The sequence below is a fragment of the Ranitomeya imitator genome, chromosome 2 (genome assembly GCF_032444005.1).
Source record: "Ranitomeya imitator isolate aRanImi1 chromosome 2, aRanImi1.pri, whole genome shotgun sequence".
In the NCBI taxonomy this organism is placed as follows: domain Eukaryota; kingdom Metazoa; phylum Chordata; class Amphibia; order Anura; family Dendrobatidae; genus Ranitomeya; species Ranitomeya imitator.
Genome location: NC_091283.1, coordinates 311,924,319 through 311,949,548, shown reverse-complemented (window position 1 = coordinate 311,949,548; position 25,230 = coordinate 311,924,319). Strand labels below are relative to the sequence as shown.

The following is a 25,230-nucleotide window of genomic DNA, read 5'->3' as shown; positions in this document are numbered from 1 at the left end:
AAATAATTATATTATTACACAGGATTTTTATGATGTTACATCGGCTCATCTTCTTCTCATTCAGGTCTCTACAATATCAGATCCTCTGAGTGAAGATCTTCTATATAAGAAAATTTTCCTCAATTGCCCATCAAGGATGGATATGGACAGAGACAAGATGGCGGAGAGGATATTACACCTCACCCTAGAGATCCTCTTCCGGCTTACTGGAGAGGTGAGAGATTCTGATGACGTCACATTACATCATTCTTATCTATGGGAATAACAGATGGACAGAACTGGAGAGGTGAGGACTCTGGAAATGTCTGTAGTGAGATTTATTAATGTGTCTCTCCATAACCAGGATTACACAGTAGTGAAAAAGACCTCTAGTGGGCGATGTCAAGACCCTGTGTCTGAGGAATGTGGAAGAACCATAAGTCCAGTCCAAAGGCCTCCATGTAACCCCCTGGTTTATGAGGATATCAATGACCAGAAGATCCTAGAACTCGCCTGCAAGTTGATTGAGCTGCTGACTGGAGAGGTGACACTGCTGGGAATGCTGGGACATTATACAGTAACACTATGAAGGGATCAGGGGATGATGGTATCATTGTATGTGTCAGATTCCTATAAGGTGTCAGGATGTCACTGTCTATTTCTCCATGGAGGAGTGGGAGTATTTAGAGGGACACAAAGATGTATACAAGGAAATCATGATGGAGCTTCCTCAACCCCTAACATCACCAGGTAATAGACAGGACTAAATGCAGACAGCCTATAATTATCTGTATGTAAATAATGAATTCTGTCCTTGTATGTGTTTCCTTCAGATCTATCCAGTACGAGGACAACACTGGAGAGATGTCCCCGTCCTCTTCTTCCACAGGACTGTAAACAAGAAGATCCCAATGTTCCTCAGGATCATCAGGTAGATGGAGAGAAGGTGTCATGAGACCTCCCCTATGATGTGTAGAAGGCTGTGAAGGTTTCATGCTCAGTCTTGTTTTATCCACCAGTATTATATGTTTTATACTTGTGTAATGAGAACGGTGGAGATGGCAGGATTAGAGCTGATCATAGATGTGACTTCTCCATCTGACTGTGACTTTTACAATATTTGTTTCAGGGAGAAGATCTGACCCATATTAATACTGCAGAGACCTATGTGAGGGGCGATGACTGGTTTAAAGAGGAGATTCCCACATATGACTACCCAGGTGAGTAGAAACCACTAAATGCAGAGAATTCACAGATTCTTCTCAGTCACCAGCTGTGGCTGCGTTATCAATAGTCTATTCTGGTCGTATCACAATCGTGTGATCATCATTTTGCCTATAGACCACAACATTCTGCTCTATTTGGAAATGTTGAAATTACTTTGTGAAATTTAAATCCTTTTCTATAGAACTTACAACCTGGAGTATCCACCTACCCCCTTGGGATTAGTAGTCAATGACCATTACCTGCCCAGATCTGTAAACTACAAAGCCAAATGACGTAGAATGTGCTATCAAGTAAGAAAATCACTTGAAGAAAAATATAATGGGCCTGTAAGAGAAAGTGGAGGGTAATGCAGCTGTTGGATTCCTAGAATCCTGATATCTTATTCGATGAATTTACCTTCTTCCTCTTCTGTGCTGCTGAATGTTCTCATATGGTCCCTACAAGACCAGGTCCAGTCTTTCTGGCCAAACTTCACTTTTATGATCGACAACATTAAATGTGCAGTGAGGCCAAGAGTGAATTTCTGTACTATAACAACAGTTTCCCTTTATCATGACTTTTTAATTTCTTTAAAACCAACTAACTTCAAGGAGGATTATGATAAACTACATAAAAAACATTACACCTGTGCCATGATATATCTCTAAGCTGTGCGCGACTGATGGCTGTAAAATACATTTATTCATCCCTGCAGGAGATATGTTGGCATTGCTCAAACCTTGGTTTCATGGATTAACTCCACGTCATAAATTTCATTATATTTTAAATCCTAAAGAATTCAGATTACTGCACAATCTCTCCTGAAATGGGGAGTAATAATACTTTCTCTACTCTTATCTTTGACTATCTAATATTTCTTCTTGAAACTCATCTGACAGAAAATTACGCTTATTTATATTGCCAAGAACCACCAAGCCCCATACTGTAACTGCTCCAGAGAGGTTTCACCACTAGTTACTCATTTTTTACTGATGTAGATTGGTCTGTTTGATCATTTCAGTAGATGTGTTATTGTCTATTGTCAGTTTTTTACTACAGTAGTTAGTGCCCAAAATACTCTGATAACCAGTTCCCGCAGCCAGTTTTGTGTTCCTAATTGGGGTCCATTTTTCAAATCTGACATGTGTCGCTTCATGTGGTGATAATTTTAGAATTCTCTACAAAATACAGTGGGGGAAAAAGCATTTAGTCTGCCACCAATTGTACAAGTTCTCCCACTTAAGATGAGAGAGGCCTGTAATTGACATCATAGGTAGAACACAACTATGAGAGTCAAAATGAGAAAACAAATCCAGAAAATCACCTTGTCTGATTTGGCAAGATTAATTTTGCAAATTATGGTGGATAACAAGTATTTGGTCATTAATAGTGATGTTGAGCGAGTATACTCCTTGCTTGGGTTTCCTGAGCACGCTCGGGTGGTCTCCGAGTATTTATGACTGCTCGGAGATTTAGTTTTCCTTGCTGCAGCTGGATGATTTATGGTGTGATGTGTCACATGACCCTCTTCCCATTGGAAAAAATAGTTGGATCAAAAATGTCCGACTTAAAAATAGACGCCATGGTCACCACCCATCTTGAAAAGTTTCCCCCTCCCATATACTAATGTGCCACACACAGGAAGTTGATATCACCATCTATTCCCATTTTATTTAGGTGTATCCATATACATGGCCCACCTTGTATATCCTTTGTTGGCAATGACAAAGATCAAACATTTCTGTAAGTCTTCACAAGGTTGGCACACAGTGTTGGTGGTATGTTTGCCCATTCCTCCATGCAGATCTCCTCTAGAGCAGTGATGTTTTGGGCCTGTCACTTGGCAAAACAGACTTTCAACTCCTTCTAAAGGTTTTCTATGGGGTGGAGATCTGGAGACTGGCTAGGCTACTCCAGGACCTTCATATGCTTCTTACAAAGCCACTCCTTCCTTGCCCTGGCTATGTGCTTGGGATCATTATCATGCTGAAAGATCCATCCACGTTTCATCTTCAATGCCCTTGATGATGTAAGGAGATTAGCACTCAAAATCTCACGATTCATGGGCCCAGTCATTCTTTAATGTACATGGATCAGTTGTCCTGATCCCTTTTGCAGAGAAACAGTCCCAAAGCATGATGTTGCCACCCCCATTCTTCACAGTAGGTATTATTGTTGCAACTCAGCATTCTGTCTCCTCTAAACGTGACAAGTTTTGTTTCTACCAAACAGTTCTACTTTGGTTTCATCAGGCCATATGACATTCTCCTAATACTTTTCTGGATAATCCAAATGCTCTCTAGCAAACTTCAGATGGGCCTGGACATGGACAGGGGGACACGTCTGGCACTGCAGGATCTGAGTCCGTGGTGGCGTAGTGTGTTACTGATGATAGCCTTTGTTATGGTGGTCCCAGCTCTATGCAGGTCGTTCACTAGGTCCCCCATGTGGTTCTTGGATTTTTGCTCACTTTTCATGTGATCATTTTGACCCCAAGGGGTGAGAACTTGCATGGAGCCCCAGATCGAGGGAAATTATCAGTGGTCTTGAGTATGTCTTCCATTTTCTTATTATTGCTCCCACAGTTTATCTCCTCAAACCAAGCTGCTTGCCTATTGCAAATTCAGTCTTCCCAGCCTGGTGCCGGGCTACAATTTTGTTTCTGGTGTCCTGCGACAGCTCTTTGGTCTTCACCATACTGGAGTTTGGGGTGTGACTGTTTGAGGTTGTGGACAGGTGTCTTTTATACTGTTAACGAGTTCAAACAGGTGCCATTACTACAGGTAATAAGTGGAGGACAGAGGAGCCTCTTAATGAAGATGTTATAGATCTGTGAGAGCCAGAAATCTTGCATGTTTTTAGGTGATCAAATACTTATATTCCACCATATTTTGCAAAATAAATCTTTCAAAATCAGACAAGGTGATTTTTTCTTTTTTTTTTTTGGATTTGTTTTCTCATTTTGATTCTCATAGTTGTGGTCTATTTATGATGTCAATTACATGACTCTCTCCTCTTTTTAAGTGGGAGAACTTGTAAAATTGGTTGCTGACTAAATACTTTTTTTCCCCACTGTATAAGCCCAAATGTTTTCAATTTCACAAAGGGTTATAGCAAACAGATGGACCTCACAAGTTATTTTACGACTTTTCTTGTATCCGTCAATACCCTATTTACGGTTGTACATTACTGTCTGGGCACATTTCAGGGTTGAGAAGGGAAAGAGAGCCATTTAGCTCTTTGAATCCAGATCTTACTGGAATAGTTTGAAGACACAATGTATTAGGAGCGGTGTTTGTGGCCACCTGTCAGCTCAGAAGATGGCCATCACGAACAGGCTTGGCGCTATCTACTCCATTTTTTTGATCCCAAGGATTATCTTGCTCATCACCCTTTAGCACCACTACATGGATCTGGACTTACATAGAGACTCCCCCCCCCCCCCCCCCCGGCTTGGGCAACAGTGTTGCCTGCGGTTCGGTGGTGTGAAACAGGAAGAACAATAGTCAGGTCGCTGGGTCAGAACCTGTAAGGCAGAGAAAATACTAAATTGGAAGACGTAAGAGTGTCATAGTAACATAGTTAGCAAGGACTAAAAAAAAACATTTGTCCATCCAGTTCAGCCTATGTTCCGTCAGAATAAATTCCCAGCTCTCCGTCCTTCTAAAGAACCTACAGGTCCTTCTCAAAAAATTAGCATATAGTGTTAAATTTCATTATTTACCATAATGTAATGATTACAATTAAACTTTCATATATTATAGATTCATTATCCACCAACTGAAATTTGTCAGGTCTTTTATTGTTTTAATACTGATGATTTTGGCATACAACTCCTGATAACCCAAAAAACCTGTCTCAATAAATTAGCATATCAAGAAAAGGTTCTCTAAACGACCTATTACCCTAATCTTCTGAATCAACTAATTAACTCTAAACACATGCAAAAGATACCTGAGGCTTTTATAAACTCCCTGCCTGGTTCATTACTCAAAACCCCCATCATGGGTAAGACTAGCGAACTGACAGATGTCAAGAAGGCCATCATTGACACCCTCAAGCAAGAGGGTAAGACCCAGAAAGAAATTTCTCAACAAATAGGCTGTTCCCAGAGTGCTGTATCAAGGCACCTCAATGGTAAGTCTGTTGGAAGGAAACAATGTGGCAGAAAACGCTGTACAACGAGAAGAGGAGACCGGACCCTGAGGAAGATTGGGGAGAAGGACCGATTCCAGACCTTGGGGAACCTGAGGAAGCAGTGGACTGAGTCTGGTGTGGAAACATCCAGAGCCACCGTGCACAGGCGTGTGCAGGAAATGGGCTACAGGTGCCGCATTCCCCAGGTAAAGCCACTTTTGAACCATAAACAGCGGCAGAGGCGCCTGACCTGGGCTACAGAGAAGCAGCACTGGACTGTTGCTAAGTGGTCCCAAGTACTTTTTTCTGATGAAAGCAAATTTTGCATGTAATTCGGAAATCAAGGTGCCAGAGTCTGGAGGAAGACTGGGGAGAAGGAAATGCCAAAATTCCTGAAGTCCAGTGTCAAGTACCCACAGTCAGTGATGGTGTGGGGTGCCATGTCAGCTGCTGGTGTTGGTCCACTGTGTTTCATCAAGGGCAGGGTCAATGCAGCTAGCTATCAGGAGATTTTGGAGCACTTCATGCTTCCATCGGCTGAAATGCTTTATGGAGATGAAGATTTCATTTTTCAGCACGACCTGGCACCTGCTCACAGTGCCAAAACCACTGGTAAATGGTTTACTGACCATGGTAGTACTGTGCTCAATTGGCCTGCCAACTCTCCTGACCTGAACCCCATAGAGAATCTGTGGGATATTGTGAAGAGAAAGTTGAGAGACGCAAGACCCAACACTCTGGATGAGCTTAAGGCCGCTATTGAAGCATCCTGGGCCTCCATAACATCTCAGCAGTGTCACAGGCTGATTGCCTCCATGCCACGCCGCATTGAAGCAGTCATTTCTGCCAAAGGATTCCCGACCAAGTATTGAGTGCATAACTGAACATTATTATTTGATGGTTTTTTTGTTTGTTATTAAAAAACACTTTTATTTGATTGGATGGGTGAAATATGCTAATTTATTGAGACAGGTTTTTTGGGTTATCAGGAGTTGTATGCCAAAATCATCAGTATTAAAACAATAAAAGACCTGACAAATTTCAGTTGGTGGATAATGAATCTATAATATATGAAAGTTTAATTGTAATCATTACATTATGGTAAATAATGAAATTTAACACTATATGCTAATTTTTTGAGAAGGACCTGTAATAACTGTAAGATACCATATTGTTACCCTCCAGGAAGACATCCAGGCCTCACTTGAATCCCTCGACTGAGTTCGCCATCACCTCCTCCTCAGACAAGGAATTCCAGATTCTCACTGGCCTAACAGTAAAGAATCCTCTTAAATGTTGGTGGAAAAATCTTCTCTCCTCCAGACGCAGAGAATGCCCCCTTGTGACCATCACATTCCTTGATATAAACAGATCCTTGGACAGATATTTGTATTGTCCCCTTATACAGTATACTTATACATGGTTATTAGATCACCCCTCAGTCGTCTTTTTTCTAGACTAAATAATCCTAGTTTTGCTAATCTCTCTGGGTATTGTAGTTCCCCCATCCCCTTTATTAATTTTATTTTCCTCCTTTGTACTCGCTCTAGTTCCATTATATCTTTCCTGAGCACCGATGCTCAAAGCTGTACAACGTACTCCATGTGCCATCTAACCAGGGATTTGTACAGAGGCAGTATAATGCTCTCATCATGTGTATCTAGACCTATTTTAATGCACCCCATGATACTGTTTGCCTTGGCAGCTGCTGCCTGGCACTGGCTGCTCCAGGTAAGTTTATCATTAACTCGGATCCCCAATGACTTCTCCATGTCAGATTTAACCAGTGGTTTTCCATTCAGTGTGTAATGGTGATATTGATTCCTTCTTCCCATGTGTATAACCTTACATTTATCATTGTTAAACCGCATCTACCACCTTTCCGCCCAAGTTTCCATCTTATTCAGATCCATCTGTAGCAGAATACTATCTTCTCTTGTATTGACTGCTTTACATAGTTTTGTATCATCTGCAAATATCAATATTTTACTGTGTAAACCTTCTACCAGATCGTTAATAAATATGTTGAAGACAACAGGTCCCAACACCGACCCCTGCTGTACCCCACTGGTCACAACGACCCAGTTAGAGAATATACCATTTATAACCACCCTCTGCTTTTTATCACTAAGCCAGTTACTTACCCATTTATACACATTTTCCCCCAGTGCCAGCATTCTCATTTTGTGTGCCAACCTCTTGTGTGGCACGGCATCAAACGCTTTAGAAAAATCAAGATATACCATGTCCAATGACTCACCTTGGTCCAGTCTATAGCTTACCTCTTCATGAAAACTGAGTAGATTGGTTTGACAGGAGCGATTTCTCATAAACCCATGCTGATATGGAGTTAAACAGTAATTCTCATTGAGATAATCCAGAATAACATCCCTCAGAAACCCTTCAAATATTTTACCAACAATAGAGGTTAGACTTACTGGCCTAAAATTTCCAGGTTCTCTTTTAGAGCCCTTTTTGAATATTGCCATCACATTTGCTATGCGCCAATCCTGTGGAACAGACCCCGTCGCTATAGAGTCCCTAAATATAAGAAATAATTGTTTGTCTATTACATTACTTAGTTCTCTTAGTACTCGTGGGTGTATGCCATCCAGACACGGAGATTTATCTATTTTAATCTTCTTGGGTTACATTGGTGACCCTTAATATGGGTTTTCTTCGTCTCTCGGCGTTTCATCTAGCATTTCATTTTCCACCGTGAATATCATGGAGAAGAAGGTGTTTAATATATTAGCTCGTCATCTACAACCATTCTTTCCTCACAATTTTTTTAAGGGGCCTACACTTTCACTTATGATTTTTTTTACTATTGATATAGTTGAAGAACAGTTTGGGATTAGTTTTACTTCTCGATTTCCTATTTGGTAGCGTTAATTAGTTTTTTAGATAAAAATGTTTTTCTCCCTATAGTTTTTTTAGAGCTTCAACTGTGCCATCCTGTGTAAATGTTTTTGTTTTTTTACTGTTAATTGCCACATTGGATTTTTCCTATTTCTTGTCCTTTTATTCCCACAAGGTATAAACCGCTTACAGTGCCTATTTAGGATGTTCTTAAACATTTCCCATTTATTATCTATATTCTTATTTCTGAGGACATTGTCCCAGTCAACCAGATTAAGGGCATCTCTAAGCTGGTCAAACTTTGCCTTCCTAAAGTTCAAAGTTTTTGTGACTCCCTGACAAGTCCCCCTAGCGAAAGACAAGTAAAACTGTACAATATTGTGGTCGTTATTTCCTAGATGCCGAACTGCAGATTTGTTATTCTCTCAGGTCTATTAGATAGCATTATGTCTTAAAGTGCTGCTCTTTGGTTATTAGCAGAAACCTGTTGCCTTTATAGGTTTTGCAGGTCTCAGTTTCCCAGTTAATATCCGGGTAGTTAAAGTCCCCCATAACAAGAACCTCGTTATGGGTTGCAGCTTCATCTATCTGCCTTAGTAGTAGACTTTCCATGATTTCTGTTATATTTTGGGGTTTGTTACAGACCCCAATGAGAATTTTGTTACTAATTTTCCCTCCGTGTATGTCGACCCATGTGGACTCGACATCCTCATTCCCTTCACTAATATCCTCCCTTAAAGTGGACTTTAGACAAGACTTTACATAAAGACAAACCCTTCCTCCTCTCTGATTTTTATGATCCTTTGTAAACAGACTGTAATCCTGTAAGTTAACTGCCCAGTCATAGCTTTCATCTAACCATGTCTCGGCTATTCCCACTATGTCATATTTACCTGTAGATATTTCTGCTTCTAGTTCTTCCATCTTGTTTGTCAGGCTTCTGGTGTTTTGGGAGCATGCAGTTTATAAGATTTTGTTTTGTTCCAATCTCCTCCCTGTGGATTGTTTTGGAAATTTTCTTAGTCAGCAAACAGGCTGGGATCACAACAGGAAACAAACACACAAGCCGTGAGCTGAGCATAGAGGACTGAACTAGAGGAGAACAAGGCTGTATCTGGCAGCTTTGATCTTTCGTAAAATATGGTACTATCCAGTTGGCTGAATCAGGGAGCAGATTACTTCTGCTGGACAACACATACACCCATACTGTCAGACTGGATGGTACTACTTGTCGTCCCAGGCACCCTAATCTTAGTGGCTGAATCGAGCCTATGTCGTCCAAAGCTTATGGTTCCAATGTCTACTCCTGCCATATGAATAAGGACATGCCTCGTGACGTCATAGGAGCAGATCCCAGAAGAGATTTGACACCCCATCTGCAGAAGCCCTAATAAGACAAAATTTCAGAAAATCAGATCTGTAGAAATCCCCATAAAATGACTCCATTTTGGAAACTATAACCCTCAGAAAACCAATCTATTGGAGTAGTGACTATTTTTGATTCCACAGGCACTTTCCGGAAATTAGCACACAGTGGATGTGGGAGAAAAAAAAATTACAAATATGCAGTTTTATTACCCAACGCATAGTGCCCTGATTGTGTTCCAGGAGGCACACACACCGTAAATTAAGTGGGTTCTTCTCACTATAGTAATTCCAAATACATTTGGTTTGGGCACACTGAAAGGCTCAGAAGCGAGGGGGAAAATTTACTTTGGGATAGTGGTTATTGCTGGATTGGTTAAAGAAAGCCATATTATTTTTCAAGAGCCTTTGAGCCACTAATAATGTGGAAACCTCTGTTTTTCCACTGAAAGATGATGGACCTGAGTGGGGACTTGTTTTTTATTACATGAGTAGAAGTTTTTATTGGTATTATGTTTGTCAACATAACGTCCCTTTGTTGCTTTTTATTCCATATTTGGGAGGCAGAATGAATAAATAGCTGAACACCGTGTTGCACTGGTTCTTCCTATGAGAGTTTCTATTAGACTGTGAACTGTCATTGTCTTGGTGAAGAGTTAAATATTTTTACATAACTTACCATTTTTAGAGACAAGTTAAGTAGAAATGTTAAATGACATTCAAAGAAATTTTATTCAAAAACAATAATTAGTTTATATCTTGACAGATGATTGTACCAAGAGATCAGAGAAACAGTTGAAATTTTCAATTTTTAAATCGGATGATTTTGAAATCCCACTGGATATAATTGAAGTTGATGCCATTACTCCAGGTATACCATCATCCCTTCAGAGCAAGAAACTTTCACCTGATCCTTTGAAAGAGGTCCTGTTTTCTGATTCATTAGCAACAACTAAGGAAAATCAGAGTCACAAAATAAGCATTAAAAACAGAAATTCTCCTAAATCAGAGAAGCCGCTTTCATGTTCAGAATATGGAAACAGTTTTCCCATCAAAAAGTCTTTTCTTAAACATCCAAAAATTCACACAGTGGAGGAAAAAATGTCTTGTTCCGAATGTGGAAAATATTTTAAACACAAATCATATCTTGCTATACACCAGGGAACCCACACAGGGGAGAAACCTTTTTCATGTTCAGAATGTGGGAAATGTTTTAACCAGAAATCAAATCTTGTTACTCACCAAAGAACCCACACAAGGGAGAAGGCTTTTTCCTGTTCAGAATGTGGGAAATGTTTTAACTTTAAAAGGAATCTTGTTATACACCAAAGAACCCACACAAAGGAGAAGCCTTTTTCATGTTTAGAATGTGGGAAATGTTTTAACCAGAAATCAGCTGTGATTAAGCACCATAGAACACACACAGGAGAGAAGCCTTTTTCATGTTCAGAATGTGGGAAATGTTTTAACCAGAAATCAGATTTGATTAAGCACCATAGAACCCACACAGGGAAAAAGCCTTTTTCATGTTTGGAATGTGGGAAATGTTTTAGCCAGAAATCAAATCTTGTTACTCACCAAAGAACTCACACGGGGGAGAAGCCTTTTTCCTGTTCAGAATGTGGGAAATGTTTTAACGAGAAATCAGGTTTGGTTAAGCACCAGCGAACACACACAGGGGAGAAGCCTTTTTCTTGTTCGGAATGTGGGAAATGTTTTAACCAGAAATCAGCTTTGGTTAAGCACCAGAGAGCTCACACAGGGGAGAAGCCTTTTTCTTGTTCAGAATGTGGGAAATGTTTTAACCAGAAATCAGCTTTGGTTAAGCACCAGAGAACTCACACAAGGGAGAAGACTTTTTCCTGTTCAGAATGTGGGAAATGTTTTAACGAGAAATCAGCTTTGGTTAAGCACCAAATAACCCACACAGGGGAGAAGCCTTTTTCCTGTCCAGAATGTTGGAAATGTTTTAACGAGAAATCAGTGTTGGTTAACCACCAGAGAACCCACACAATGGAGAAGCCTTTTTCCTGTTCAGAATGTGCAAAATGTTTTACACAGAAATCTACTTTGGTTAACCACCAGAGAACTCACACAGTGGAAAAGCTGTTTGCATGTTCAGAATGTGGGAAATGTTTTAACCGGAAAGGAAATCTTGATCGCCACCTGAGATGCCTTTTCCATGTTCAGAATGTATGAAATGGTTTAATTAGAAATCAGATTTGGATAGGCACCAGAGAACCCACTCGGAAGAATCCTTTCACCTGTCCAGAATTTCAGAAATATTTTCACCAATATCTTATTGTTTGATATGTCCAAAAGTGGAGACCGTGAGCCAAGTTTAAGAACACACTTGCTTTCTAAACGCATTTGGTATTCTATTAATCTTTTCACTATGATTTTTAAATACATTTTTCCTACTTGTTTCAACCCTGAAAGAAGAAAACTTTTTTGATATGACTATAATTTAACTTTGAAAAAATAAAGAATTCATCATTTTAAACATGTCTTGGATTTGTAAAGTAGAAGTTGGATAAACCGTTCCTTTTCCAGTGAGGAGGGTTTGTCCAAGTAGTGGACATCCCCTTTAACCCCTTCACCCCCGGAGCTTTTTTCAGTTGTCGTTTTTCGACTCCCCTCCTTCCCAGAGCCATAACTTTTTTTTTTCCATCAATATGGCCATGTGAGGGTTTATTTTTTGCGGGACGAGTTGTACTTTTGAACGACGTCATTGATTTTACCATGTCATGTACTGGAGAATGGTGAAAAAATTCCAAGTGCAGTGAAATTGCAAAAAAAGTGCAATCTCACACTTGTTTTTTGTTTGGCTTTTTTGCCAGATTCACTAAAGGCTAAAACTAACCTGCCATTATGATTCACCAGGTCATTATGAGTTAAGACACCAAACATATCTAGGTTATTTTTTATCTAAGTGGTAAAAAAAATTTCAAACTTTGCTAAAAATAAAAAATTGCGCAATTTTCCAATACCCGTAGCATCTCCAATTTTCGTGATCTCGGTTCGGATGAGGGCTTATTATTTTGCATGCCGAGCTGACGGTTTTAATGATACCATTTTGGTGCAGATACGTTCTTTTGATTGCCCGTTATTGCATTTTTTTTTTTTTTTAATTCTTTATTTAAGAAAAATTTTCATAACACAACATAACAAATTCAAATAGAATAACCTACAGTGGCCATTCATAGAATAAACAGTGAATTTTTGTAATACACGATTGGTTCAGAAGATGACAAGTGCCACATTACAATCGGATCAAAAATCATGTAAACATGTGAACAGCCAGGTATAGGTCAAAAAACTATATAAGCAAAATGGAAGAACAGTTTCCCAGGTAGTAAGATCAACTAATTATAAGAAGTCTCCACAAGACTGAAGCCTAGTCTCTCGGAGACCTGTAAAGGTACCTTCACACATAACGATATCGTAAACGATATCGTAAACGATATCGTTGCTTTTTGTGACGTAGCAACGATATCGTTAAGGAAATCGTTATGTGTGACAGCGACCAACGATCAGGCCCCTGCTGGGAGATCGTTGGTCGCTGAGGAAAGTCCAGAACTTTATTTCGTCGCTGGACTCCCGCTGACATCACTGGATCGGCGTGTGTGACGCCGATCCAGCGATGTCTTCACTGGTAACCAGGGTAAACATCGGGTTACTAAACGCAGGGCAGCGTAAACGTTAAAAAAACAAACACTACATACTTACCTTCAGCTGTCTGTCCCCGGCGCTCTGCTTCTCTGCACTCCTCCTGCATCCTGTGTCCTGTGTCAGCGCCGGCCAGCCGGAAAGCAGAGCGGTGACGTCACCGCTCTGCTTTCCGGCTGACCGGCGCTGACAGTGCAGAGGAAAGCAGAGCGCCGGAGGACAGACAGCTGAAGGTAAGTATGTAGTGTTTGTTTTTTAAACGTTTACGCTGGTAACCATGGTAAACATCGGGTTACTAAGCGCGGCCCTGCGCTTAGTAACCCTATGTTTACCCTGGTTACCGGGGACTTCGGGATCGTTGGTCGCTGGAGAGCTGTCTGTGTGACAGCTCTCCAGCGACCAAACAGCGACGCTGCAGCGATCGACATCGTTGTCGGTATCGCTGCAGCGTCGCTGAGTGTGAAGGTATCTTAAGGGTGAGTCAGTAAGACACAAGAGGTAATTAGAAGCAAACATGCAACAAGCGAGCAGACAATGAAACCGTAGCTGAATTACAGTATTTGTACTTAGTTGAGGTTGGTGTTATGACCTGGTGGTCAGGACAATAATGGACCTGGTGGTTAAGAGCACACGGAATGACCTGATAGTTACTGATAATTAAGGACGAGCTCTGGGACGTGGGAACTCTGCTAACCGCAATCCCTAATCCTATCAAACACACTAGAAATAGCCGTGGATTGCGCCTAACGCTCCCTATGCAACTCGGCACAGCCTAAGGAACTAGCTAGCCCTGAAGATAGGAAAATAAAGCCTACCTTGCCTCAGAGAAATTCCCCAAAGGAAAAGGCAGCCCCCCACATATAATGACTGTGAGTAAGATGAAAATACAAACACAGAGATGAAATAGATTTAGCAAAGTGAGGCCCGACTAACTGAACAGACCGAGGATAGGAAAGGTTACTTTGCGGTCAGCACAAAAACCTACAAAAAGACCACGCAGAGGGCGCAAAAAGACCCTCCGCACCGACTCACGGTGCGGAGGCGCTCCCTCTGCGTCCCAGAGCTTCCAGCAAGCAAGACAACAAAAAATAGCAAGCTGGACATAAAAATAGCAAACCAAAGAAATACAAGCTGGAACTTAGCTTCTGCAGGGAAGACAGGTCACAAGAACGATCCAGGAGTGAACTAGACCAATACTGGAACATTGACAGGTGGCCAGGAGCAAAGATCTAAGTGGAGTTAAATAGAGCAGCCCACTAACGAATTAACCTCGTCACCTGTGGAAGGAAACTCAAAAACACCCACCAGAGGAAGTCCATGGACAGAACCAGCCGAAGTACCATTCATGACCACAGGAGGGAGCCCGACAACAGAATTCACAACAGGTTGGGCTCCGCACCTTGGTTCTTGTGGTTTCTAGTGATAGAGGTAAAACTCGGGAAGTAAGTGGGCAGTGAATGAGTGAATGACATTTTGAGGAAGGGGGTGGTCGACAGAAACCCAAGGGTGCCAGGTGAGAAGAAATTTTTCATGTTTGTGGGAATCCCAGCTTGACAATTCTTCCATTCTATAAACATCTTGAACTTTGCTAATCCACTCGTACAGAGTGGGGGGGGGGGGGCGATTGTCTCCAATGAAATGAAATCAGGTACTTAGCCGCTGCCAAAAAAAGAGGAAGTAAGTCATGTTTTTTGGGTTTGAACGCTTGTGTAGGGAGCAAAAGGAGAACTTCTTGAGGTGATAGGTCCTGTGTAATCAGGTTTAAGCGCCGGAGATATTTGTTAATATCTAACCAGTATTTAGATATAATAGGACACAGCCAAAAGATATGTGCCAGGGAGCCTACCAAATTTGAACGTCTCCAGCATAGTGGAGAGGGGGATCAACCCATATGGAATAATTTTTCGAGGGTTCTATACCAGCGTGAGTGAATTTTAAGAGTTTTCTTGTAGCGAGATACATCTTGAGAAGCCGTGGGAATTACTCAGAACTTGATTCGATTCCTGAGGGGACAGAGGCAGCTTTAATTCCGATTCCCATGAAGATAAGAAGAGTGGTTTGAACTGGGTGGGTGGACCAATGAGATTAGCATATATTTTGGAAATGAGTGTGGAGGAGGGAGATCTAAGGCCTACTAGAAATTCTAGCCATAACCAGTCAGAGTTATGTTTTAGTCCTGACTTAAATTTAGAAAAAATGAAAGTTACATGGTGTCTTTGTAAAAGGTTGCGGGGGGGGGGGGGAGCTCGCGTCTCTTGGCCAATCATCTATGCAAGGGATTTGATCAGACAGGAGGTGTGAAATTGGTAGGTTAGTTAAGGAGTCCCACAGATCAAAAGCATCAGCATATTTGAGGTCATCTTCAGTGCAATATTATCTAAAAAATAATAATGAGGAACCTTGTTGGGAACTAGAGAGCGCCGAATGGCTAAGGTGTTGTTAGTTATAGCATCGAGTTAGTGGGAGGAGCACAGGAGGACCAGAGAAAGATCTCAGCTTTATTACCCATCAAATTAATTTCGATGTTAGGGGTTAGCGAATCTAGTGTAGACGTAACCAAACATAACCATCTAGCGAGGTGAATTGCATGGTAGTACGTCTTAAAGTTGGGAAGGCAGAGTCTACCTTTGTTTTTAGGGAGAGAAAGAATTTTAGGGGGGATTCTGGCTCTTTTAGATCTCCATACATAATTTGCAACCAGTGGACGTGAAGAACGAGTTAGGGAGAGGGATGGGGAGCATATTCATTACATAGAAAATTTTTGGAAGGATGTAGGACTTGATAACATTAATCCTCCCCATCCAGGAAAGATAAGGTAAGTCATAAGATTTGAGCAGAGATTGTATCTTGGCTAGTAAAGGTAAAAAGTTAAATTTGAAGAGAGAGGTGGGGTCTGTAGCGAGATAAATCCCTAGGAATTTTAGTTTCTCAGGAGGCCAATTAAAAGGGGTGGTTTGTTTGAGAATCGTGGATACTCTATCTGGTATCGAGATAATCAGAACTTCCGATTTGCTCATATTAATTTTAAAGTTGGAGACAATACCAAACTCATTAAATAAGTTTAAAAGATTGGAGAAGGCTGTTTTAGGGTTCGAGATCAGGAGTAAAAGATCATCAGCAAACCCAGCTGTCTTGAATTCGTACTGGCCCACTTTTAAGCCTCTAATATCAGGGTCCTGTCTAATTTTCTGGATCAAGGTCTCCATCACCAAAACGAAAAGGGAAGGGGAGAGAGGGCAGCCCTGTCTAGTGCCATTTTTAATCATGAAGGGATTCGAAAATAATCCATTCACTCTGACCTTAGTAGTTGGAGTCATGTAGAGGGTCATGATCGCCTCAATAAACGGAGGGGGAACTCCAATTTTTGTAAAGTGCAAATCAGATAGTGCCAGCTGATTCTATCGAAGACCTTTTCGGCGTCTGTCGACAGAATGGCAAGGGGAATGCCAGAGCGTTTAGCATGAGAGATAGCCAGAAGGGTTTTAACGGAATTGTCCTTGCCCTCTTTACCTCTAACGAAGCCAACTTGGTTAGGATGTATTAGTGTTTCTAGAACACTATTAATTCTGGCTGCCAGTATCTTTGCCCATAATTTTAGGTCTGTATTGAGCAAAGAGATAGGTCTATAATTACTGCAGAGGCTGCCGTCCCTGCCCTCCTTGGGGATAACTGTAATGTACGCTTCTAGGGATTGGCTAGGAGGACCTTTCCCGTCCAGAAATGAGTTGAAGAGGTCAACTAGGTGGGGGAGAAGTATATCTGAAAACTTTATGTAGTAACCTACGGGAAAACCGTCTGGACCTGGAGTTTTGTTGTTTGGGATGGTTTGAAGGACGTCTTTAATTTCCTGGAGGGTAATTTTAGAAAGAAGAGCTAAGTTATCATTGGGAAGGACTTTGGGGAGTGAGAGGGTAGCTAAGAACCTACGAATCCTGTCTGCAGCAGCAGGGCACTCACACATAGGTTCAGGAGGGGCTATATTATAAAGTGACTCATAGTATTGTCTAAAAGCTTCTGCAATTTCATCGGAACCAGACACTCTCTCACCAGTCTTGGTATGAATATGTTTTATAAACGTTCTCTCTTTGTTTTTTGAGCAGTTGGCAAGTAAGCTTGCTGCATTTATTCCCGTGCATATAGAATCTTTGTCTGCAATGTAACAACGTCTTTGCTGATTTGACATTAAGAAAATCTTTAAGTTTGGTGCGAAGAGATACGAGGTCCCGACGAGAACCTTTAGAGACCGATTTTTAATGTAAGCGTTCTGCTATACTGATTTGGCGGAAGAGCGACAAGATCTCCTTGTCTCTTTGTTTCTTAGCATAGGAAGCGATAGAAATTAGTTCCCCTCTGGGGACCACTTTATGAGCTTCCCATATATTAGGAGTGAGTTGGTTTTCAGGGATGTTTTCAGCAAAGTACTGCAAAAGTACGGTTTTTATTTTTGCAATATTATGTGGAGAATCTAGGAGAGAATCGTTTAATCTCCAATATAAGGCAGGGCGGGGTAGTGATTTAATGATGAGATCAATAAAAATGGGTGTATGGTCCGAGATGGTAATGACTCCTATTTTGGTGTCTTTTTCTAGTTGTACAGCCGGAGTTTGGACTAAGAGAAGGTCAATTCGGTGGTATGAGGAATGGGGAGGGGAGAAGAACGTGTAGTATTTTGTGGTGGGGTGAGAAAGACGCCAAGGGTCTATGAGTTGGAGAGTATCTAGTTTGTTCAAGAGTTTACGTCGTAGTGCATGGGAGATGGGGGAGGAACCGCTAGAGGTATCTATCTCTGGCTGGAATGCTAGATTGAAATCTCCACCCACAATCAGAAGTCCCTCTTTAAAAAGTTGTAAAGTGTCTAATGTGTTTGTGATCCATTTCACTTGGTGGATGTTAGGGGCGTACAGATTCGCAAAGGTGACCATAGTATTAGCAAGCCATCCCTTGACGAAAATATTTCGGCCCTCATGGTCGCTTAAACAATCTTTTGAGAATGGGAGACCTTTTTTAAGAGCTATACTCACTCATTTTGAGGAGGAAGAGCTACAGCTGTTAAACCAGATGAGATAGGGAGAAAAAGAAGTGTTGGGGACTCTACCGACTTTAAAATGGGTTTCCTGAAAGAAGATAATTTGAGAGTTTTGTTGTCTTAAAAGGGTAAAGATTTGGTTACGCTTAGCTAGGGAATTCAGACCTTTGACGTTGAATGAAGCCAAGGTGACAGAGCCCGGACCAACCTGACTACTCGCAGTTAGCAACATTCTTGAAGAATTCAGACTCCGCTGTAAACCTGGAAAAGGGAGAGAACAAAATTAACAGCAAACTTTTTACAAACATTAGTTCGCCTAACACAGGGGGGGGTATAGAAACCCAAACATAGGTGAGGAGGTCCAAGTTGCAAACTAGAGTGTGAAAGAAGATAAAGAAAGGGATGAGAAAAAGGGGAAAGGGTTTAAATTGCAGACGATGGGGTATAGATAGTTATTTCATAAAACTTTAGTAGACAAATGAAAAGCAGGAACATTGTTTATAGTGCTTTGCGAAATCAAGGTGGGTGTTTCTTGGGATCCTGCTTCTTAATGTTAGGGGAAGCGTGTTTCTTCTTCAAAGACCAGTCCTGAGATCTAGTTAGTGGAGGAAGGGTCCAATTGGTGTCAATCGGCATCCAAGAAGGCAGATCAATCGGAGGAATGCCTAAGGAGTATCAAGCATTACGGAGATCTTCCGGTGAACGAATGGAAATTTGTCGCCCGCCTATGTTGATGGCAAGACCGAAAGGATACAGCCATTTATAATTCAGATTTCTTGGCTCTTAAGGCTGACAAGTGGGGTCTAAGAATCCTTCTCTTTGCAAGAGTGGAAGGAGCCAAGTCCTGGAAGAGTTGGAGTTGCGAATTGTCATACGAGATTCTGTCCAGTTCTCTGGTGCTTGCTAGGATGGCAGCAGTGTCTACGTAGCTGAGGAGACCACAGATAACGTCTCTAGAGGGTTCATCTTGCTTTGTTTTATTTCTCAGACCTCGATGCACTCTCTAGATAGTGATTGTGTCAGCTCTGTCCTGGCCGATGAGGTTGGCAAAGATTTCCCGGGTTACCTTTTCCAGAGCTTCATGCGCAAAGGACTCAGAGATGCCTCTGATATGGATGTTCCTCCTCCTGCTCCTGTTTTCCTGGTCCTCTGATGCTAATAAAGCTGCATTAAGGTGAAATTGTTGTTTAAGGAGTTGATCCTTGAGACAATTAAGAGCGTCGACAGTCTCTGTATTGGCAGATTCTAAGGCCTCGACTCTATGGCCCAGTTGTTGAAGATCCGAGCGCATACCCGCTAACTCATCCAGAATGGGTTTCATATTTTGGGCCATTCATTTTTTCATGAAAGCTCTGGAGATAGGAGCAGGATCCTCCATTGTGGAGTCACTAGCCGAGTCGTCTCCGCTAAGGTCAGACTCGTCTAAAGCATCAAAAGAGGTAGATTTTTTGAGTGATCTTCTTGCTGAGGTTTGTGAGGAGTCCGATTTCTTCTTTAAATATTTGTCTAGATCCCCATGCGTATTTTTTTCTGTTCGTCTGCAGCGACTCTATTTGCTATTTTTTCACGTTCTTTTTGTGATTTGACCATTGTGGGTGCTGTTAACTTGAGAGGCTTTGTTTACAACTTGGACATACGTAGAACTGGTCAGTAGCGCATTATAATGGAAGTTGCAGCGTAGTACCTAGCATATGCACTAGGTGTCAATGTAAGAGCATGGAAAAAAAATAAGAAAAAGAGAAAGTAAAACTGATATACCTGCGTTGGTTTTAGCGGCAAAAAAAAATAATTAAATAAAATAAGTCCTGAAGAAGATGGAGGGGCCAAAGAGCACTCCTTTTATTGCGGCTAGTAGGGCGTCCTGAGAATAATCAGCTCCGGCTACAGTCCGACCAGTAACAACAGAGAGTGTGGGTTGCATACTGGAGATGTAACTAGTACAGCAGGCAGGTTCACAGTATCTACAAAAGGACCAGCGTGGATCCTGTGCTTATTGTTGCTGTCTTTGGGTATGGGGCAGCAGGAAGAACCCGCAGACTCAGTAGACACCGGGCCGGTTTTAGGCAAAGTTTAAAATGAAACCCCAAATACTAACATATTGCACATCACACAGAAACATTTTGGTTGTAGCTACATGCGCTGATTTCAGGCCACTAAACGAGTGTGATCAACAATATTGAAGTCATTCGCCGCTTGTTTCCCAGCCTCTTTACACGTGCTGAGGAATAATGATGGGGACAGAATGATCACTAGTAGCTCAATCTGTCCCTATACAGTATCATCTTACCAGCATATCTGCAGTTTTCACTGGGCGATGTGCTGATGAGAAGGATTTTTGTTCCGGCAAAACCAATCACATACACACACACATACTGTACAGGCATACACACACAGCCACACAAATATACCATACATACACACATATACCATACATACATCCATACATACACAGATACACACAGATAGAAGCATACACATAGATGCACACATATTGTACATACATAGATGCACACATACTGTACATACACAGATGCACACATACATACTGTATATACACACATGCTAATCTGTGATATCAGGTGATCAGATGAGCCCTGGATGAGGTCACATAGTTCAGCTGGAGAGGGCTGCAGAAACAACTGTGGGGGATGGGGCACAGAGCAGACTGATATCCGCCCCCTAGCTCTGCAGTGCTGTCCCGACAGTGAGTTCCTCCCCATCTCTTCACATTGAGGAGATGCCGCAGCCTGCTCCGAATAGAACAGTGGAGGGAGCAGAAGACACACTGCAAGTCCTGCTCGTCCTCCACTGTTGTCCCTGTGTGCTGTGCAGCCGGGGCCCCGACCACAGGTGAGTACTCACCATTGGGATGCGCCATGCAAGAGGACAGACGGCAGCCAGTGAGCGCTCTCCTCAGTCTGGTGGGGAAAGCGTTCATTGGCTAGCGTCTCTCCCTGCATGACATGCCCCCTCTTTGAACTCCAGCACTTCACGCCCCGCTCTCTCCGGCACTGGGTGTTCCATGATTACAGGAGGGAGTGAAAGGGGCCTGATCCTGCATGATACTGGGCCTGCCTGCAGGGGCCCCCCTCCACCTCTGGGCCCTGGAGCAGTGCCATCAGCAGTATTTCCAACCCTGGCTGGGGGCCCCTAGGGCAGCAGGGGCCCTAGGCAGCTGCCTAGTCTGCCTGCCCCTAACACCGGCCCTGAGTAGATAAAGAGGGCACAAGGGAGGAAAGCACGCCACCCCCCCGACACAGGCCGTGGTTCCACAGCTCCAGCCGCGGCAACAAGTCCAAGATGGTGACCGGTGGTGGGAAAGAGGGACTCACCCCCCAAGTCTCGACGATAGCACCACAGGCCGGGACGGGCGATCGCAAGCTACAGACCCTGATGAGAGCACCAGTGCCGGACAAACGAGGTGGGTGATGGGGAGACCGTGTGCAGCGACGGCGGACGTACCCGCAAGGTCCAGGTCACGGTCTCGTGTGGCGGGCTCAGGCGCTGACGTGTCGCTGGCCGGGGTGGTGGTAGCAGGGTCAGTGTGCTGAAGGTAGTACCTCTGTGAAGTGGCACTCCGTGTAGCGCGGCAGGTCCCAATATGGCTCTCCCGCTCTCCTTCCTCTTTCAACGGCAAAGGTGCGGGTCACTGAGAGCCGCAAAAGCAATTTGCGGTGCATAAAAGTCCTCCCTGCAGGAAGAGTCTTGAGGTCTACCGCACAGGAGAGAGAATTGGCTAAAAAATGGGCTGAAAAACTAGTTTATCTTCACTTCACTGGTATGTGCGACTGTTCAGCAGTGCAGTCAGGCCACGTCCCCCCGTTATTGCATTTTAATGCAATGTCGTGGCAACTAGGGTTGAGCGAAATGGATCGGACAAATTGAAAAATCGCCGACTTTCGGCAAAGTCGGGTTTCGTGAAACCCGACCCGATCCTAGTGTGGGATCGGCCATGAGGTCGGCGATCAGCGCGCCAAAGTCGCGTTTCGTATGATGTTTTCAGCGCCATTTCTTATCCAATGAAGGAGGACGCAGAGTATGGGCAGCGTGATGACATAGGTCTCGGCCCCCACCATCTTAGAGAAGGGCATGGCAGTGATTGGCTTGCTTTCTGCGGCGTCACAGGTGCTATAATGGGGCGTGCACGCCAACCGCCATCTTACTTCTGCCAATCTTAGCATAGGGAGAGGTTGCTGCAGCTGCATTAGAAGAAGGGATATAGTTAGGGAGGGAAGATTAACCCCGAAACTGCTTGTGCTGTAGCGATTTCCACTGTCCAACACCACCTTTTCTTTGCAGGGACAGTGGAGTTTATATTTTTGTGCATCAGCGCTGTAGCTTATTAGGCTGCCTTATAAGGCTCCCTGATAGCTGCATTGCTCTTTGTACGCCGCTGTGTAAGCCAACTGCTTTTTTAAAAGCAAAAATCCTATTAGTCCTTTCTGCACAGTTAGCTTGTTTATTTGTCCACACTTTTGTGTGCAGCAGTCCTTTTTATTGCTGCCATACTTGTCCTGAGATCATTGTAGGGAGATTGAAATTGTACTACAGTCCTTGTATTTTTTGATATATCTTCCAGCCACATTCTGCCCCTTACATTGTGTAGTGTAATACACTGGGTCTGAGTTTTGGTGCAGTCTCCCCCCCAACAAAAAAAGGGAGATTTAAATTGGTACTAAGTGGATCTATGTCAGTTCTGTTAGTTTGCCGAACATCTTCCAGCCACGTTCTGCCACTTACATTGTGTAGTGTAATACACTGGGCCTGAGTTTTGGTGCAGTCTCCCCCCCAAAAAAAGGGAGATTTAAATTGGCACTAAGTGGATCTACGTCAGTTCTGTTAGTTTTTCGTACATCTTCCAGCCAAGTTCTGCCACTTACATTGTGTAGTGTAATACACTGGGCCTGAGTGTTGTTGCAGTCTCCCCCCCCAAAAAAGGGAGATTTAAATTGGCACTAAGTGGATCTACGTCAGTTCTGTTAGTTTTTCGTACATCTTCCAGCCACGTTCTGCCACTTACATTGTGTAGTGTAATACACTGGGCCTGAGTTTTGGTGCGTTCTCCCCCCCAAAAAAGGGAGATTTAAATTCTCAACATGTTTATATATACCTTCTACCTTGTTTCACAGTACCATATAACTGTTGTTATTTTTGTTAGATGTTTCCAAAAATGGGGAAGTCTGGTGGAAGAGGCCGTGGGTGGTTGTTGCCAGCTGGTACTGATGGTGGTGGTGGTGGTGGAGCATCTGGTGGTAGTGGGAAAAGCAAAATAGCACCAAAGGCTCGAGGTGTTGAGCCAGCGTCATCGTCTGGCTACACAATGCCTCGAAGGCTTCCTTATCTTGGAGTAGGCAAACAACTTTGAAAGCCAGGGCAGCAGGAAAAAGTTTTGGTTTTCCTTGCTGATTCAGCCTTTAGCTCTTTTGCCTCCTCTTCAGAAAGTTCTAAATATAAAAGCAGCGAGTCGTCAGTGGATGCTCCCGGTCAGGAGCAAGTCGCTTCCTTGTATCCTTCACCCAAACCAAAAGTGAAGGATGCGGCAGGCGACACTATAGTTTTCTCCATGGAGCTCTTTACACATACTGTGCTTGCGTTAGAGAGGGAAATTGTTAAAAGCCCATTACAAGATGAATCGGACATGGAGTGCACTGATGCACAGCCACAGCTAGATTATTATGCTGTTCCATTGACTCAGATCACTACATTGCCCTCGCAGTGTACTGAGCCAGAATCTGACCATGATGAGACTATGGTGCCCCGAACGCTATAGCACATTACACGGTGACACAGAGGAAGGTGCACTTGAAATTGAAGAGGAGGTGATAGATGACCCAGTTGTTGACCCAGATTGGCAGCCATTGGGGGAAGAGGGTGCCGCTGCCAGTAGCTCAGAAGCGGAGGAGGATGATCCACAGCAGCCATCTACATCGCAACAGCTTTCATCTGGCAGGCCCGTATCTGGCCCAAAACCTTTGTCAAAACCAAAAACTGTTTGAGGACAGCGTGGCCATCCGGTTAAAGTAGCACAGCGTGCAATGCCTGAAAAGGTATTCCATAGTAGGAAGAGTGCAGTGTGGGAATTTTTTAACCAAGATCCGAATGATCAGTGCAAAGTTATATGTAAGAAATGCTCAAAGACCTTTAGCAGAGGGAAGAATGTCCAAAATTTAAATACAACGTGCATGCAAAGACATTTAACCAGCATGCACTTGCAAGCCTGGACTAACTACTAAACGTCCTGTACCATTCGTGCACATGCTCAGAATGAAGCTAGTCAGCAACGCTACATTGCTTCCCTCACTGTAAGCCCACCGGTTAGGACACCACCAGCAGCAAATGTGGAGGTATAGTCGCAAGGCCAAAGCAGTCAGAGAATCACAAGGTTCTTGGTAGGAAACACAGTTGGTAGGCCAACATCAAGAATACCATCACCAACCCTCTCTCAATCTGCCATGTCCACCACCACCTCCGCTAGTTCCACCATATGCACCTCTCCAGTCCAGCTCACCCTACAAGAGACTCTCGTTAGGAAAAGGAAGTACTCATCCTCTCATCCGCGTACACAGGATTTGAACACCCACATTGCTAGACTAATCTCATTAGAGATGATGCCTGTTGTGAATTCTGTGGCAGAGCTCCCTCCTGTGGCCACAAGTGGTACTTCGGCTGATTCTCTCTGGGAGCTTCCGTTTGTGGAGGAAAGTGGTACTGCTGCTTCTGAGTTTCCTCCCTCAGGTGATCTGGTGAGGTCGTTAGGTGCTTCTCTACTTAACTCCACCTAATGCTTTGATCCATGCTTCCTGTCAATGTTCCAGTGTTGGACTGTTTTTCCCTGGATCATTCCTGTGGCCTGCTGCTCTGCATAGCTAAGTTCTTCTTTGCTATTTTTTCTGTCCAGCTTGTCTATTTGTTTTGCTGGAAGCTCTGGGACGCTAAGGGTGTACCTCCGTGCCGTTAGTTCGGTACGGAGGGTCTTTTTGCCCCCT

At 43.0% G+C, this 25,230-nt stretch overlaps 1 protein-coding gene across 2 annotated transcripts in view; it reads left to right on the top strand.

Annotated features, from left to right (window-relative positions):
• Positions 1-12,052, top strand: part of LOC138663401 (oocyte zinc finger protein XlCOF22-like) — a 40,068-nt gene extending 28,016 nt beyond the window's left edge. For both annotated transcript variants that reach the window (XM_069749583.1, XM_069749585.1), the window contains exons 2-7: positions 65-214; positions 344-523; positions 606-729; positions 813-910; positions 1,109-1,199; positions 10,316-12,052. In XM_069749583.1, coding sequence (XP_069605684.1) covers positions 65-214; positions 344-523; positions 606-729; positions 813-910; positions 1,109-1,199; positions 10,316-11,748 — 2,076 coding nt within the window. In that variant the 3' untranslated portion in view covers positions 11,749-12,052. The remainder of the gene's footprint in view (positions 1-64; positions 215-343; positions 524-605; positions 730-812; positions 911-1,108; positions 1,200-10,315) is intronic.
• Positions 12,053-25,230: the final 13,178 nt, after the last annotated feature.